The sequence below is a fragment of the Gopherus evgoodei genome, chromosome 19, assembly GCF_007399415.2.
Source record: "Gopherus evgoodei ecotype Sinaloan lineage chromosome 19, rGopEvg1_v1.p, whole genome shotgun sequence".
Lineage (NCBI taxonomy): Eukaryota > Metazoa > Chordata > Testudines > Testudinidae > Gopherus > Gopherus evgoodei.
This window is the reverse complement of record NC_044340.1, coordinates 2,199,866-2,216,910: the sequence shown is the minus strand read 5'-3', so window position 1 is coordinate 2,216,910 and position 17,045 is coordinate 2,199,866. Positions and strand designations below refer to the sequence as shown.

The window sequence follows — 17,045 nt, the reverse complement described above, 5'->3', positions numbered from 1 at the left end:
TTAATCCCCATTGCCAACAACCGAACCTTAGCTCAAGTTGTGGTTTGTCCCAACACTTCTGTGAGCTCACATCTCCCTGGTTCTTCTGCCATGCGTGTCGTGGAAGGGGTCTCCTATGTGGGAATGTTAGCATCATGAGGAAAAATACCTCTCTTTTCACCCTTTAAATCTTTCAAAGTAGTAGAAAGTAGGGGAGAAGTGATACAAATGCAGAAAACACAAGAGAAAACTGTCTGGTCTACACTAAAGACATTTATCAGTATAATTATTGCTCAGCGGTGTGAAAAATCAATACAGCTGAACAACATAGTTACACATCTCTAATCCCACGTGTAGATAGTGCTACATCAGCAGGAGGCCTTGGCCTGCCAACATAGCCATCTGAGACAATATTGATTTAAAAAACTGAACTACACTGTGGTCATATGCACTTCCTTCAGTTAGTCGGGGTCTGCTGTTGTTCACCATTTCCAAGTGGAGATTTTAAATCACTGCTGTGTCTTTGTTAGCATGGCCAGTAAACTGGAGAGTTCTCTCCTATTGACAGAACTGCACTTGAACTTTCTCCATATCATCATGGAAGGATGGGGAAAAGGCAAAGCTGAAGTGAGAAATGATGACTTTAGCAAATGGTCATTTATCTTAAATTCTCCCATAAATCTGAGCTGAATTAATATCTAATCGTGTGACCACACAACCATCAAGAAAGATAGAAACCCAGATCACAGAGAGATAGAATACATGACAATGGAAGTGTAAATTGAAATTCCAGAGCAGGTTACATCTAATTATTTAGAATCAAGACAAGAGATTCTCCCATCACATTCTCCTCAGATCGATTCAAACATATTTCATTAAGCACGGTCTCAATAGTCAGTTATGTTATTTACAACATGTTTAGTATCCTAGCATTCCCATAAGGAGGGAAAAAGCAACCACCTTGCCAGAATTGGCTTTACCAATAGATGGAACCTGGGATTTAAACTCAAAATGATCACACTGCATTTAGGATCCATTTGAATTCCCCTTCCCCGTCTTTGATACTTTCATCTCCAGTCATAGCAACTCTGTATAGGATTAAATAAGTCAAAGCATCATCTCCAAGCACAGACAACTGAGAACACTTCATCACATGACACTTTGAGAAGTGGTGGGGTAGAATGTGATGACAACAAACTCTGCCTGGCTCAGACAAAAGGTAACAGTTCTGCCATAATGGGGAATCTCCGAGACACCCCATCTCTGTCCAAGTATCAGAGGGGTAGCTGTGTTAATCTGGATCTGTAAAACATGACAAAGAGTCCTGTGGCACCTTGTAGACTAAAAGACATATTGGCGGATAAGCTTTCATGAGTGAACCCCCACTTCATCAGATGCATGTAGTGGAAATTTCCAGAGGCGGGTATAAATATGCAAGCAAGAATCAGGCTAGAGATAACAAAGTTAGTTAAATCAGTGAGGATGGGGCCCTCTTCTAGCAGTTGAGGTGTGAACACCAAGGGAGGAGAAACTTCTTCTGTAGTTGGCTAGCCATTCACAGTCTTTGTTTAATCCTGAGCTGATGGTGTCAAATTTGAAAATGAACTGAAGCTCAGCAGTTTCTCTTTGAAGTCTGGACCTGAAGTATTGTTGCTACAGGATGCCTCCTTTTAAGTCTGCTATTGTGCGTCCAGGGAGATTGAAGTGTTCTTCTACAGGTTTCTGTATACTGCTTATGCTCCAATACATATTTTAGTCTATAAGGTGCCACAGGACTCTTTGTCAATTTTTCCATCTCCTTCCAGTATCACAGAGGCTGAAATGACATTTTATTCCTGCTAATGCTCCTCTTCATTTAAATGCAATATGAAAAGTTCCCATTATAACTGCTCTTCGGCACAACATGAGAACAATTGGCCATGATACAATCTGTATCACTGGTGACTCTAACAATAACTTTGCAATAGGAGGAATGGTATAAATGTGATGCTCCCCGGTTCCTGATAGGAAAGGCATACTAGAATTACTCCCAGGAGAATGGAGTTGATAGAAAGGAAAATGAGTCCACCTCAAAGAGGGCAAACTGCAAAATGCAAAAATGGGCCACCCACTCATCTGGACAAGCTGAGAGTTATTGGTGCTTCAAACAGATTTTAAAAGTTACTATGTGGCAATCAGGAAACTATTAAACTATCGATAACCCTAGAGGGTTTTATGGTGTTGATCCTTCTTGCAGATTCTCTGATGGCTCACATGGGCTCAGTGGCAAGATAAGGTTTTCCCACACTCACGGTATTCATAGGGCCTCTCTCCTGTGTGGATTCTCTGATGCCCAGTAAGGTGAGAGCTGCGCGTGAAGCTTTTCCCGCACTCACGGCATTTATAGGGCCTCTCCCCTGTGTGGATTCTCTGATGGTAAGCAAGGGCTGAGCTGCTAGAGAAGCTTTTCGCACACTCACTGCATTCATAGGGCCTCTCCCCTGTGTGGATTCTCTGATGTCTAGTAAGTTGAGAGCTCTGAGTGAAGCTTTTCCCACATTCACGGCATTTATAAGGCCTCTCCCCTGTGTGGATTTTCTGATGTTTAGAAAGGTCTGAGCTGGTAATAAAGCTTTTCCCACATTCACAGCATTTATAGGGCCTCTCCCCTGTGTGAATTCTCTGATGGTGAGAAAGGACTGAGCTGCTAGAGAAGCTTTTTCCACACTCAGTGCATACATAGGGCCTCTCCCCCGTGTGGATTCTCTGATGTTGAGAAAGGTCTGAGCTGGTAATAAAGCTTTTCCCACACTCACTGCATTTATAGGGCCTCTTGCCTGAGTGGATTCTCTGATGTTTAGAAAGGATTGATCTGAAAGAGAAGGTTTTCCCACACTCACTGCATTCAAAGGGCCTCTCCCCTGTGTGGATTCTCTGATGCTCAGTAAGGAGAGCGCTGCGCATGAAGCTTTTCCCACACTCACGGCATTTATAGGGCCTCTCCCCTGTGTGGGTTCTCTGATGACTAATAAGGTGAGAGCTCTGAGTGAATCTTTTCCCACATTCACTGCAATTATAAGGCCTCTCCCCTGTGTGGATTCTCTGATGGTAAGAAAGGGCTGAGCTACTAGAGAAGCTTTTTCCACACTCACTACATTCAAAGGGCCTCTCTCCTGTGTGGATTCTCTGATGGTGAAAAAGGACTGAGCTGCTAGAGAAGCTTTTTCCACACTCACTACATTCAAAGGGCCTCTCCCCTGTGTGGATTCTCTGATGGTAAGAAAGGGCTGAGCTGCTAGAGAAGCTTTTTCCACACTCACTACATTCAAAGGGCCTCTCCCCTGTGTGGATTCTCTGATGGTAAGAAAGTGCTGAGCTGCTAGAGAAGCTTTTCCAACACTCAGTGCATACATAAGGCCTCTCCCCTGTGTGTATTCTCTGATGCCCAGTAAGTTGAGAGCTCCGAATGAAGCTTTTCCCACACTCACTGCATTCAAAGGGCCTCTCCCCTGTGTGGATTCTCTGATGGTAAGAAAGGGCTGAGGTGCTAGAGAAGCTTTTCCCACACTCCATGCATACATAGGGCCTCTCCCCTGTGTGTATTCTCTGATGCTCAGTAAGTTGAGAGCTCCGAGTGAAGCTTTTCCCACACTCACTGCACTTATAGGGCCTCTTCCCTGTATGGATTCTCATATGATGAACAAGACTTGATCTGAAAGTGAATGTTTTCCCACACTCACAGCATCCATAAGGCCTCTCCCCTGTGTGGATTCTCTGATGAACAGAAAGGGATGAGCTGCAAGTGAAGGTTTTTCCACACTCAGTGCATGTATTTTTCCTCTTGCCCATGAGGATTTCCTGCTGTGTTGTGGTTTCCTTGACATGCTTCTGAGTTCCCCGACAGGAAATAAATGTACCCATTTTCTCCCCTGGATGGTTTCCTTGCTCTCTTTCTGGTCTGTGCTGAATCTCACGGAATTTTCTCTGCTCATGACTCCTGGACACATGCCTTTTCGATCTTTGCAATAATTCTCTGTGTTTAGCCACTTGCTCAACATTTTCCTGGTGAGAATTCTGCTCCTCTTTCTCACATAGCATTGCATCACCTGCTGTGATAAGAGACAGAAACCTCAAACAGAGATAGAGAGGGGAAAGCCAAACCAAAACAAGTGCTTGAGAGAGGTCAAATAAAAACAAGAACTGAACTCCTCCAAACTCTTCCCCTAAACCGAAGAGAGAAGGGGATCAATTCGGCCTTCACTTCCCATCCAAATTCACAGGGGGAAGGGAGGAAGCTATTACCTGGTGTCTGTTAGGGTCTACAGGAAGCCATGAGCTATATTTACGCTGAGGATATGACCTCTGCTAGGGACAATAATGAACTGAGAAACCTTCCAAGGACATTGTAAATCATCTCAGATGTTTCCTTCAGGCACTTACAGATTTTGAGTTGGTTTAATCTTTCCTCACCTGTGTAGGGAGCTCTCAGGATTTCCCTTTCCTCTGAACCCTGGAGGTCTGGAACCCACGGCTCTTTCCCTTGTTTGAGCTGGGAGATTATGAGAGGTTTGGAAACTGGAAACCCTGCTCAGACGAAAGAAAACAAAGGAGTTCAGTTGATTTCATATGACTGTGTCATAAAAAACACTATTAATTTAGCTTCAGTGCTTAGTGTGACCCAGTGTGCCTGGGGCAGTCCACACTGAAAATGCCAAGATCAGGGCAGGCTGAAAAAGGGAGAGCGGATGCTTCCAAAACCGGGGGTTAACACGGAAATTCAATTCACCAATCAGTCACCAACTGTGCTTCTGATCCCCCACATTGGTTATTGAGAAACTGAAAAAAGACATCACACGGCCCCCTTTACTGCATTCCAATTCTCTTGACTACCAATCAGCACCTAGGTCCAGCACAGTGAGAGGTTATTTAAAAACTCTTCTCACATAAACAAAGTGTTCTTCTGACCCCAGAGTCAGCCACATTACCAGCTCTGTATAGGTTCGGATCTTATCCAGAATATTATGATGCCAGCCAATCCTTAGCATCTAAGCTAAAAGTTTATAAGCAAGAAAGCATCTAAACTAAAGGTTTATTATAGAAGAAGGAAAGAAAAAGGAAGTTGTTAAAATGGGAAAACAGTCAGATACATTCAGAAATCTATATATCTGGTTCTTAGCAGTATTGGTGAGTTTCTGGCTTGAGAGGCTCTCACATCCACATCATTCAGTCCTTTGTTCCAGGGTTCAGTCTGTAGAGAAGTTGCTCCAGAGGTAGGAAGAGGGATTGAAGACAAAATGGAGATGATGCAGCTGCCCTTTATATTCCTTTTGCCAAGTGGCTTCTATTTCCTGTGTCCCAAACACAAGCTTAACAGCACATGGCATGGAAAAGCCTTGGAGGTCTCAGTACACAGGCATACCCCTGCATGTCTTGCTGACTCAGTAGGCGTATCCCCTTGATCCTTTCAATGGGTTCATGGTAAAAATGATGACCCCGGATGGGCCATCGAACAGACTGAGCAGTGCTGATGCCAATATGTCTGGGGGTGTCACTCAAACACTACACAAGTCTGGAATACAGATATACCCTACATATCTATAACTCACAATACAAAAATTATCAAACGAGGAAAATCATAACATTTTCACTGACACCTTACATGGCATATCTAGCACGATTCACTGCAATTTCATCATATTGATATTTATAATAAAATAAAAATAATATAAATGTCTCTCAATTCCATACAGTGTCACTTAATAAACCAGTGAATTCCCAGGACCAGTTCCCTAGGTGTTTGAAGATTCCGAACACCTTGCTTGTGAGGGACTGAAATACCCACAGATATGTTGGGAACACACAGAAAGACACTGTGCAAGTCTGTGCCCCTATGTTCACTCTTCTAGAAAATTAGGATCAATTTTATTCATAGTATGTGTCAGGGCTGAATCTCCACTCTGTCACTCCGAGTGCAGAAAGTGGGGGGCCATCAGGATTCTAAAAATTAATTTGTGCAACTCTAGGCTTGTATTAAACCCCCAAAGTTACAGCTTTTCTTTGACCTTGGCTTGGTAAATTCTGCAACTACTCAAATGCAGAAAACCCCCAAACCCTTGGACCCAGGAAGCAGCACTTGAGAATTCTTCCCTCTGGGGTACCCTCAAGTCCTTTTACCTCCCCTCCGGGAAAGAGCTGAGAAAGAAAAAGAAAATTAGCTCTGGCTACCAGCTAATCAAACAACATGCACAAACCTCTTAGGACACCAAAAATCCAATCCTGTTCTTAAGAGGTAAATTTTATTAAAATTGGAAAGGAAAACAATACATCCAGAACTTAGGCTTTGGCCAGATCTTAAAAGAAACAATTTTTGTAAGCACCCAAAATAGCTTTCCTGTGGGTTCAGCTTAAAGCTTAGAAGCAAACAAAAGCATCTGGGATAGCACAAAGGAGCTCCAAAAGCCAAAATATAAAATATAAACCTGATTGTGTCTGTCTAAACATTCCCTGTCCAAATCATTTCTTCTAGGTATGGAAGATGAATTTTCAAACCTGCTTCAAGCCATACACAGCATTGCTACTCTGTGTCGCCTTCTCCAGAGAACAGCAGAAAAATGGGAAGTTACCGTCCCATTTAAAAAACTTCTAGCCTTTTCATTGGCTCTTTTGGTCAGGTGCCCAATCCTTTTTTTTACCTGTGGGCTTGTTAATCCTTTACAGGTAAAGCAAGCAGAGAAGTCACACCAACAAGGATTTTACAGCAATCTGGCTGGCTGGGTGTTTATAAAAGGGAGATCCTTCCCCTCCCCTTCATTTATCATTGTATGGTTTGTGAGGTAACATTTGAAAAGACATAATCTACTGAATATCCTCCTTAAAATGTGTAGCAATATTGTATGCAAAGTGATGAGATTTTACGGTACGATATTACTGAAAAGGTTGCACCCTAACCCTAAGTTCCTCAGAGACAGCAAGGCAAACAGCTGGTCAAATAGCCATTCTCCAGGAAGGGGAAGGTGTGAAGAAGACATTCACATTCCATCACAGGGACAACTTGAAGCTCATATCTACAACAGCCTGTCACCATGACTCAGCTGAGAACTGAATTTGTTTCTAGTACAAAGGACTGAATTATGAAAAGAAGTGAGGAAAATGCATGAGACACTCTCTCCCCTTTCCCTCTGCTCATGACAACTTCTGAAGAACGGAATGTGGGCAGCAGGGGCGGGTTAGAGGGAGTCCTGGCTGAAACGAAAGCCAACCTGTCTCAGCACATGGTGAGAGAAACATTTGTTTTAAATCCAGTTTAGCTTGTTAAGTTAAACATTAGTTTGTGTTTTTTCTTGCCTTTCTTTTGTAAACAAGTCTGACTTTTATGCCTTATTACTTCCAGTCACAGAATTTTTTTTAAGTAATCTTGGTTTATTGTTTTATCTAACCAGTGTGGTTGGATTAAAGTGTGTTAGAAACTCCATTTGGAATAACCAGGCTGGTGCATGTCATTTTCCATTGATGAATTAACAGATTTCATGAGCTCCCATTGTTCAGTAGTATGCTGGACAGGACAAGATGCATATTTCTGGGGGATGTCTGGGAGCAGAGAATTTTCTGGGGTTCTCCTGTAGGGTACTGTAATTCGGGAGTTGCTGACTAACAGCACTCAAAACTATGTAGCTGGGAGCGAGTTACATGCTGGAGACTGCATGTTAGCTGCCCAGGAGTGGCTGCTCTCACAGTAGAGCAGTGTAAAAGGCACCTCGAGCCTGGGGAACTGAGGGGACACAGCTGTTCAACACTCCAGATTGTACTGTACTTAATGTCACTGACACTCAATTGCAAAGTCCCCTAAAACATAGAGAAAGTAAATCCACGTCCCAGAAAGTCTCCAGACAGAGGGCAAGTCTCTCTGGCTCTGCTTCTTGCTGACAGACAGGTCCAGAGACAAAGAGGGAGAGTCTCAGGGAAGCAGGAAACATAAGTGTGGGGCTCAGTGGAGAAAGGGAACAGAAAGGGCAGGGATATTACTGAATAAAGGATCTCAGCAGTACTAGATGTCAGGGTAGCAAATAGTGCAGCCCATTGGAAAACAATCCCAAATATACATATAAAATGGTGGGGTCTAAATTAGTTATTTCCACTGATTTATATAAGGGCAGTAAGACAGACAATAATACAGAGAATATCCCTTTTAAAATAATTCCTAATACCCTGTTTGCTTTTTTGACTTCCACTGCACACTGCTGGATGTCTTCAGAGAACTATCTACAAAGACTAAAAGATTTTTCCTGATTAGTTGTAGGTAAATTAGCCCCCATCATATTGTATAAATACTTGGGGTTATTTTTTCCAATGTGCATTACTTTACATTTATCCACATTACATTTCATTTGCCACTTTGTTGCCCAATCACTTAGTTTTGTGAGATCTTTTTGAAGTTCTTCACAGTCTGCTTTGGTCTTAACTATTTTGAGCAGTTTAGTATCATCTGCAAACTTTGCCACCTCACTGTTTACCCCTTTCTCCAGATCATTTATGAATAAGTTGAATAGGATTGGTCCTAGGATTGACCCTTGGGGAACATCACTAGTTACTCCTCTTCATTTGGAAAATTTACCATTTATTCTTACCCTTTGTTCCCTGTCTTTTAACTAGTTCTCAATCCATGAAAAGATCTTCCCTCTTATCCCATGATAACTTAATTTATCTAAGAGCCTTTGGTTAGAGACCTTGTGCCAAAGGTTTTCTGGAAATCTAAGTACACTATGTCCACTGGATCCTTCTTGCCCACGTTTGTTGACACCACCACAGAGCTCTAATAGACTAGTAAGACATGATTTTCTTTTACAGAAACCATGTTGACTTTTGCCCAACAATTTTAGTTCTTCTATATGCCTGACAATTTTATTCTTTACTATTTTTTCAACTAATTTGCCTGGCACAGACGTTAGACTTACCGGTCTGTAATTGCCAGGATCGCCTCTAGAGCCCTTTTGAAATATTGGTGTTACATTAGCAATCTTCCAGTCATTGGGTACAGAAGCTGATTTAAAGGACAGGTTACAAACCATAGCTAATAGTTCTCCAATTTCACATTTGAGTTCCTTCAGAACTCTTGGGTAAATACCATCTGGTTCCGGTGACTTCTTACACTTAAGTTTATCAATTAGTTCCAAAACTACCTCAAGTGACACTTCAACTTCTCGCGAACATACTCAGCCATGAAGACTGAAGCAAAGAATGCATTTAGTTTCTCCGCAATGACTTTATCGTCTTTAAGGGCTCCTTTTGTATCTCAGTCGTCCAGGGACCCCACTAGCTGTTTAGCAAGCTTCCTGCTTTTGATGTACTTAAACATTTTGTTATTAGCTTCTGAGTTTTTGGCTAGCTGTTCCTCAAACTCCTTTTTGGCTTTTCTTATTACATTTTGACACTTAATTTGGCAGCACTTATGCTCCCTTCTATATACACCTCACTAGGATTTGACTTCCACTTTTTAAAAGATGCCTTTTTATCTCTTCTGCTTCTTTTACGTGGTTAAGCCAAGCCACAGTGGCTCTTTTTAGTTCTTTTGCTATGTTTTTTAATTTGGGGTATACATTTAAGTTGGGCATCTAATATTGTGTCTTTGAAAAACATCCATGCAGCTTGCTGGGATTTCACTCTAGTCACTGTACCTTTTAATTTCTGTTAAACTAACCCGCTCATTTTTGCTTAGTTCTCCTTTCTGAAATTAAATGCCACAGTGTTGAGCTGTTCTTCCCATAACAGGAATTTTAAATTTTGTTATATTATGATCACTATTTCCAAGTGGTGTTATAGTTATCTCTTGGACAAGATCCTGCGCTCCACTCAGAACTAAATGGAGAATTGCTTCTCCCCTTGCGGGTTCTTGTACCAGCTTCTCCAAGAAACAGTCATTTCAAGTATCGAGAAATTTTCTCTCTGCACTTTGTCCTGAGCTGACATGGACCCAGTCAATATAGGGATAATTGAAATCCTCCACTATTACGGAGTTCTTTATTTCAATAGCCTCTCTAATCCCCCTTTGCATTTCACCCTCACTATCACTGTATTTGATAGGTGGTCGATAATAGATCCCTATTATTATATTCTTATTAGAGCATGGAATTACTATCCATAGAGATTCTATGGAACATGTGGTTTCATTTAAGATTTTTACTTCATTTGAGTTTACATTTTCTTTGGCATACAGTGTCACTCCCCCTCCCCACCCCGAGTCTGACCTGCTCTGTCCTTCCAATATATTTTGTACCCTGGAATGATTGTGTTGCATTGATTGTCCTCACTACACCAGGCTTCTCTGATGCCTATTATGTCAATATCCTCTTTTAACACAAGTCACTCTAATTCACCCATCTTATTATTTACACTTCTAGCATTTGCGTACAAGCACTTTAAAAACTTGTCACTGTTTATTTGTCTGCCCTTTTCTGATCTGTTAGATTCTTTTGTGTGTGAATGCTTCTCGTCTGATCTGGCCCCTACTTTATCCTCTTCCAGCCTCTCTTCCTGACTAAAACTAGAAAACTCTCTATCATTACACTCTCCTCTAAGAGATGTTTCGGTCTGATCCACGTGCTCCTCTGAAGCCATTGGCTTACCCCCACATCTCTTAGTTTAAAAACTGCTCTGCAACCTTTTTAATGTTAAGTGTCAGCAGTCTGGATCCACTTTGGTTTAGGTAGAGCCCATCCTTCCTGTATGGGCTCCCCCATCCCCAAAGTTTCCCCAGTTCCTAATAAATCTAAACCCCATCTCTCTATACCATCATCTCATCCACGCATTGAGACTCTGAAGTTCTGCCTGCCTACCTGGCCCTGCACGTGGAACTGGGAGCATTTCTGAAAATGCTACCATAGAGGTCCTGGATTTCAGTCTCTTTCCTAGCAGATTACATTTGGCCTCCAGGAGGTCTCACCTACCCTTCCCTATGTCATTGGTATCTACATGTACAGTGAGCACTGGCTCCTCCCCAGCACTACACATAAATCTATCTAGATGCCTGCCTGGTGTGTAGGTTGTGGATTTCTCAAGGCAAGTCACCATACGGTTCTCCTGGTCATCACAAACCCAGATATCCTTGTTTCGAATGATCAAATCTCCCATTACTAACAGCTGCCTTTTCTTAATGACTGGAGTTCCCTCCCCCGGTGAGGTAAACTCAGTGCAAGAGGTTACCCCAACACTATCTGGAAGGAGGGTCCCAACTATGAGAAGCTTTCCCTCTGCTCCCGTTGACTGCTCTCATTCCCTGGGCCTTTCATCCTCCTCAACAGTGTGGGGGCTGTCTGACCGGAGTTGGGACAATTTTATAGTGTCCCAGAAAGCCTCATCAACATACTTCTCTGCCTCCCTTAGCTCCTCCAGTTCCAACACTCTGGCCTCCAATCCCTCCATATGGTCTCTGAGGGCCAGGAGCTCCTTGCACCAAATGCAAACATACATACATAACATAAGAATGGCCGTACCGGTTCAGACCAAAGGTCCATCTAGTCCAGTATCCCATCTACCGACAGTGGCGAATGCCAGGTGCTCCAGAGGGAGTGAACCTAACAGGCAATGATCAAGTGATCTCTCTCCTACCATCTATCTCCATCCTCTGACAAACAGAGGCTAGGGACACCATTCCTTACCCATCCTGGCTAATAGCTACTGATGAACTTAACCACCATGAATTTATCCAGTTCTCTTTTAAACCCTGTTATAGTCCTAGCCTTCACAACCTCCTCAGACAAGGAGTTCCACAAGTTGACTGTGCGCTGCTTGAAGAAGAAATTCCTTTTATTTTCTTTAAACCTGCTGCCTATTAATTTCATCTGGTGACCCCTAGGAAGCTTCTGCTAATTATGCTGCACTTAACCCTCAGTTTTACTTGAGCAAACAGGAGATATTTCACATTGTGCGATACGGCTCCTGTGCTCTGTTCCCAAAGCATTCTGCAGCAGGGGAGGGTCTCTGGTAGTGTGCGTTTCACTGGCATATTGAGGTGATGCTGAGACTGGGCAGAGTGGAAGTGGCATTGTGGGGCTGGCGTAAACCTTAACTCTCCATTTCCCCTTTCAAGAACAAAGGGGACAGTAACCCTTACCCAGTGAGGTCACATTCTCATAGTTCTCCTGCATGACATGCCAGTAGAGAGCCCTCTGAGTGGGGTCCAGCAGAGCCCACTCTTTACTGGTGAAATACACAGCCACCTCCTCGAAGGTTACCGGCCCCTGAAAGAGCAAGAGTCCAACACTCAATATCTGCTGCCCCATTCACAGCCCCACTATTTGTGGGGAGAGGAGTCCATCAAAGGGAAGCCCTAGGTGGATTGCAGTCAAAGTCCCATCCCCAACCTGCTCAGAGCATCCAGGAAACATCAGAGTTAGGGGACAAAGAGACAGCCCCTTATCTCTCCCAGCAAATCCATCATATACCTACTAGCCACAGATTGATAGAGGAGAGGGAGGCCCTAGTAGGGACCAGGGAGAGATCCCTGGTAGGAAACCCAATAGCCTCCTCATTTTGAGGAGCTGGATATGAAGGGAAGGGAATCTCCCCTAACCCTCACTGGTGGGTATTCCCTTCATATCTCACAGCAGTCACTGGTTAGTCGAGTCAGGCTCCAGCACTACGAGTCTGGTCAGTTTTCCCAGCCCCAAGTAGCTGGGTTATTTTCTGCTCCACAAACTAGAGTATTTCTACCTCCGAACCTTATGAGGCCATTCCTAGAATCTAGGCCACTGATTAAACAACTCCCAGCAGGTTTGTCACCCCCTGCCCTTCCTTTCTCCACCTTGTGCATTTCCTGCCCCGTGCCAACCTCCAAACCAAACTGTGCAAACCTTCCCATCTCCGGTGTATTTGCTGTCCCTTTCCCTCCTGTAGAAACCCACCAACCCCCCCTCAAAAAAATAATCCGTACCTGAGCTGGCTCCACTGCAGCCATTTCTCTTCCCTGTGTCATGGGAGGATGGGATGAGCTGGATAAAAACATGGACGTCATTCTGCAGCCCTGGCAGGGTGAGAAGGGCAGTTGTGGAGGTTTCAGAACAGGCTTCAGTTAATTTCATAGCACGATTCCCCCAGGCCTTTTCCCTCCAGACAGATACCCTAGACTCTGCCGTTCTGGGAACATGCTTGATCTCTTCATTACAGTGTAGACCTGGCCCCTCCTGCCAGGCTAAGCCCACAGACACATTTTTAAACTCCCTTCTCCCTCCCCTCACCTCGTAAAAAAGTCTCTGAACACAAGGCTAGAAAAGAGCAGAACCAAAGGAGTCACTGTGGGGGATTCCCTCAGACACTGACCCCACGGCAGTCACACCCCAGCAGGGCGAATATGGAGTCAAGAACTGGCTTTTCCTCTGTCTGAGCCTTTTCTTGTTCACTGGAAAGTGGTTCTGCCCAGGGATGCTGCAATACCTGTGTCTGGGTGGACTAGAGAGCTGGAAATCTCTCCCCCCACTCATTTCTCCCACTGTCTCTTTCAGTCTCTCCTTCCCCTGTCCTCTCCCCCTGCTCCTCTGGCTGGGAAAGTCCCATTCCTGGGGGCTTTGCTCTCCCATGGCAGGATTTTCTCCCGGCAATTGCTAATGGGAGGAGAAATGACGAGGGGCTGTTTGCGCAGAGTCACTGTCTTGCCAGTCCACAGCACTTTTCCTGAGGTCTTTCAGTCACCTGGAGACTCTGGCTCAGAATTTGCATTAACAGGGCCCAGGGCTGCCCCAATGGGCTAGTACCAGCTGGAGAAAGTCATCCCCTGGGTCGGGCAGAGAAGCAGCTTTCATTTAAGCTCACATCCCAGCACAGAACCCTGCTAGGGGAGCAGCAGCTGCTAAGCCTAGTCTCCCAGATCACAATGGAGGCTGCAGCATCTGACCCAGGAAGCTGAACCCCAATATCCTGAGCAGAGAGGGACAGAGTGTTTTAGCAGCTTCCCTCCTTTAGCTCTCTGGGGAGAGCAGCTAATGAGAGACTCTCCTCACTGGGAGAATTGCTAATGTCATTTGCCCCACTGTGCATCTGGAGTCACTCCTTGTCTTTCCATGCACTGACTCTGGATTAACAATGTTCTCAATGAAACCAGATTTCAGAAAGAATGAGTCCAGAATGCTGTGGAAGAGACCATTGTGTGGCATTTCTAGCCTCCTTTCCACATGCCTCACGCATCAGATCTAGTATAAGGACTCGGGGCACAAATTTTCCCAATGGAACTGGAAGGTCCTGGAGTTTTCAAGATGTTTGGTAAGTGGATAGAAAGTTATCATGATGACTGGGTGTGGCTGGGGAATGCTGGGCAGTGCTTGGAGCCAGGATTCTGGCACAAGCTGATCAGAGAGAAGGAGCATGATTAGTAGCAGCCCCTAGAACCTCCATCCAGGGCCCCCCAGACACCCCCAGGACCCAGAGCCCAGACCCTACTGTCAGGGTCCCACCAGATATTCCCTGGGACTCAACCCCTAAAGTCCCTGAACAGGGACTCCAGATACCCCTCAGCACCCCACTGGCCAGAGAACCCCCACCAGACCATCACTGGCAGGCTAGGAATCCTAAAGGGTTCCCTCTACCAAGAACCCCCAACAGCCAGGGACCACTCCCCTCAGGGGACCCCTCACTGGGAATTCAGTCCCTCACTGCCTGCCCAGGATTCCCCTACTGTCTGCCTAGCACCCTCACCTGTCCTCCAGCAGGATCTGCCATGCCGTTTGCCTGGGACCCCCTGATGCTTTACAGAGGGACCCCTCCCTCTGCTTGCCTGGCATCTCGACCTAACGCCTGGGACTCCCCCACCCAGTTCTGTGCATTGGACATGACTGAGCCCCTGGCACAGCACCAGACTCCCTCTAACCCCCTGCCCCGCCTCCCCAAGAGACGCCCACCCTCACTGTTCTGCACCAACAAGTCCCCAGTGATACCCAACTCCAAGGCACATGAGCGCTGGGCACATCAGAACTCCCCCCCTCGAACCTCCAGAACCCACCAATTTGATTAGGGTACCCCTGCCCAGTCACCCAGAAGCCGCCCCCACCCACAATGCCCCTTCACTGCAATCTCCCCTCACAGACACCCCATCCCCTACCCCAGCAACACTGTTACCGCACTGTGTCTGCTAAGTGGATAGAAAGTTATCACTGCCCCCTGCTGGACAGTCACACAAGCAGAGGGAGCCCTGGGGGGGGTGCTTCTTTAACAGGAGAATGGAAGGCCTGCAGGGCAAGAAAGGTCCAGGCCCTGTCACTAGCTACATCTTAGCACTGCGGGAAGCAACCCCTCACAGAGACCATTTGTCATGGGCTCTGGGATACTTCTGGACCCATGCTGCACTCACAGTGACCTCCTCACCCAGTGCCAGCTGGAGAAAAGAAAAGGGTCTAGCCAACTCTCCTGTTACCAGCTGGGAACCATTGATCCCCCAAACAGGGGGAGGCCTCTGGATTTGATGGGTATTAAATACGTTTAGAGAGGAAAGTGAAACCTCAGAGGGATTTTATATCAGTTATTGATACGAGGTAAAATCTGAATGTTTCACGTCAATATTTGATAACTGATTAGAGAGAAAATGGGCAACATTTGCCAACATTTTATATCCATGTTCAGGAATCTGAGAAAAGGTGTACATTTGAGATTTTCTTAGTATTTTATAATTAGAGAGACAGGGAAAAAATCTCAGGCCATAGTCAATTAGAAATAGACAATTAGATAAAAATTGGGGTTTAGGATATTTTTGATCAGTCTTTGAGATTTGCAGAGAATACGTGTCAGAAACTACGCAATTGATAACATGAGAGAAGGAGGAGTGATTGCTCAGTGGTTTGAGCATTGGCCTGCTAAACCCGGGGTTGTGAGCTCAATCCTTGAGGGGACTATTTAGGGATCTGTGGTAAAAATCTGTCAGAGGATTTAGTTGTGGATTGGCCCTGCTTTGAGCAGAGGGTTGGACTAGATACCTCCTGAGGTCCCTTTGAACCCTATGATTCTATGAACACCACCAAGATCTGAGGGGATTTTATATTGCTGTTTAATAACTAGAGGGAAAAGGGGGACCGTTGGACTGGATTTTATATGACTAATCCAATACATATACAGAAAGTGATTGTTCCTGCCACCCTCATCATTCACATGGGCAGCAGGGAGTCCTTTGAGGAGCTGTTTTAAGAGGGCAAAAGGGGAGTGGGGGAGTTGGAAGGTCCCTGGATGAGAGAAGGGGAGAACAGTGGGGGATGGGCAAGTGAATGGAAACTGGTGGCTGGGGAACAACTGTGTTGGTAGTTAGGGGGCAGTAACTGGGATCCCCAAACTGGCAGGGAACGGGCATCTCATTGCATCCCCACGCCAGGGGCAGCCACGTTCTGGGGAATGACCCAGCGCAACAATTTCCCACCTACACAAGGACAAATCGCTGCAGATAAAATGGGAGGGAAAATCCCCCAATTTGGAGAGATTTTATGCGGACATTTGAGAATTATGGAGAGACCGGGGGGAAACAGAGGAATCGAGCGAGCGGATCATTGGAGGGGGAGGGGGGAATCTCCCCGGATTTTACACCCCTGTGAGATGCAGAGAGAGAAAAGGGGCAGAACCAGAGAGAATTTGTATCAGGGGTGAGAGGCGCAAACAGGGACAGGATCCAATTAACTCCCCTTCCCCCGCCCGCCAGTTCCCCACCCCGGGAATTTCCTGGCTGCCCAGAGACAGTTGAACTCCCCCCGCCCCAGGTCCCATCGACCTTCCCGCCCCCCCGCAACTCCAGCTTCCCACCTTCCAGCCCGACTCCCCCCCACAGGGCCCCAGGCTCCGGCCCCCCCCCATTCCAGCGGGGCCCGGGCGGATCCTGCTGCAGCTCCTGGGGCCGAGGAACTTCCGAGGCTTCTCCCAGGTTCCCCGGGGCCGAGAGTCACTTTCCCGCCCCGCCCCAGGGGTCTCTCACTCACTGGCTCACACCGAGGCGGCAATACCAGATTTATTCTCCGTCCCTCACCGGGGCTCGCACGGAGCATGCGCAGTTTCAGCTGCTGAACCCCTCCCTTAGCTGGGCTGGAGAGCGGACGCGCCCCCGGGGCAGGCTGGGAGATGTAGTTCCGAGC

At 45.7% G+C, this 17,045-nt stretch overlaps 2 protein-coding genes across 5 annotated transcripts in view; both read right to left on the bottom strand.

Moving 5' to 3' along the window:
* Positions 1 to 17,045, bottom strand: part of LOC115637192 (zinc finger protein 436-like) — a 346,365-nt gene that overhangs the window by 142,528 nt on the left and 186,792 nt on the right. The window lies entirely within an intron of this gene.
* LOC115637187 (zinc finger protein 501-like) lies at positions 1,710 to 16,995 on the bottom strand. 4 transcript variants are annotated; one of them, XM_030538192.1, is made up of 6 exons: positions 16,893 to 16,995; positions 12,884 to 12,973; positions 4,429 to 4,542; positions 2,873 to 4,067; positions 2,562 to 2,704; positions 1,710 to 2,477 (listed from the first exon to the last, which is right to left on the bottom strand). In XM_030538192.1, the coding sequence occupies exons 4-6, from the start codon at positions 4,054 to 4,056 to the stop codon at positions 2,239 to 2,241; spliced, it is 1,566 nt and encodes a 521-aa protein (XP_030394052.1). In that variant the 5' UTR covers positions 4,057 to 4,067; positions 4,429 to 4,542; positions 12,884 to 12,973; positions 16,893 to 16,995; the 3' UTR covers positions 1,710 to 2,238. The 4 variants fall into 4 exon arrangements, with proteins under 4 accessions (XP_030394052.1, XP_030394053.1, XP_030394051.1 ...); XM_030538193.1 differs by lacking the exon at positions 16,893 to 16,995 and adding an exon at positions 15,058 to 15,081; XM_030538191.1 differs by lacking the exons at positions 12,884 to 12,973; positions 16,893 to 16,995 and adding an exon at positions 12,065 to 12,098.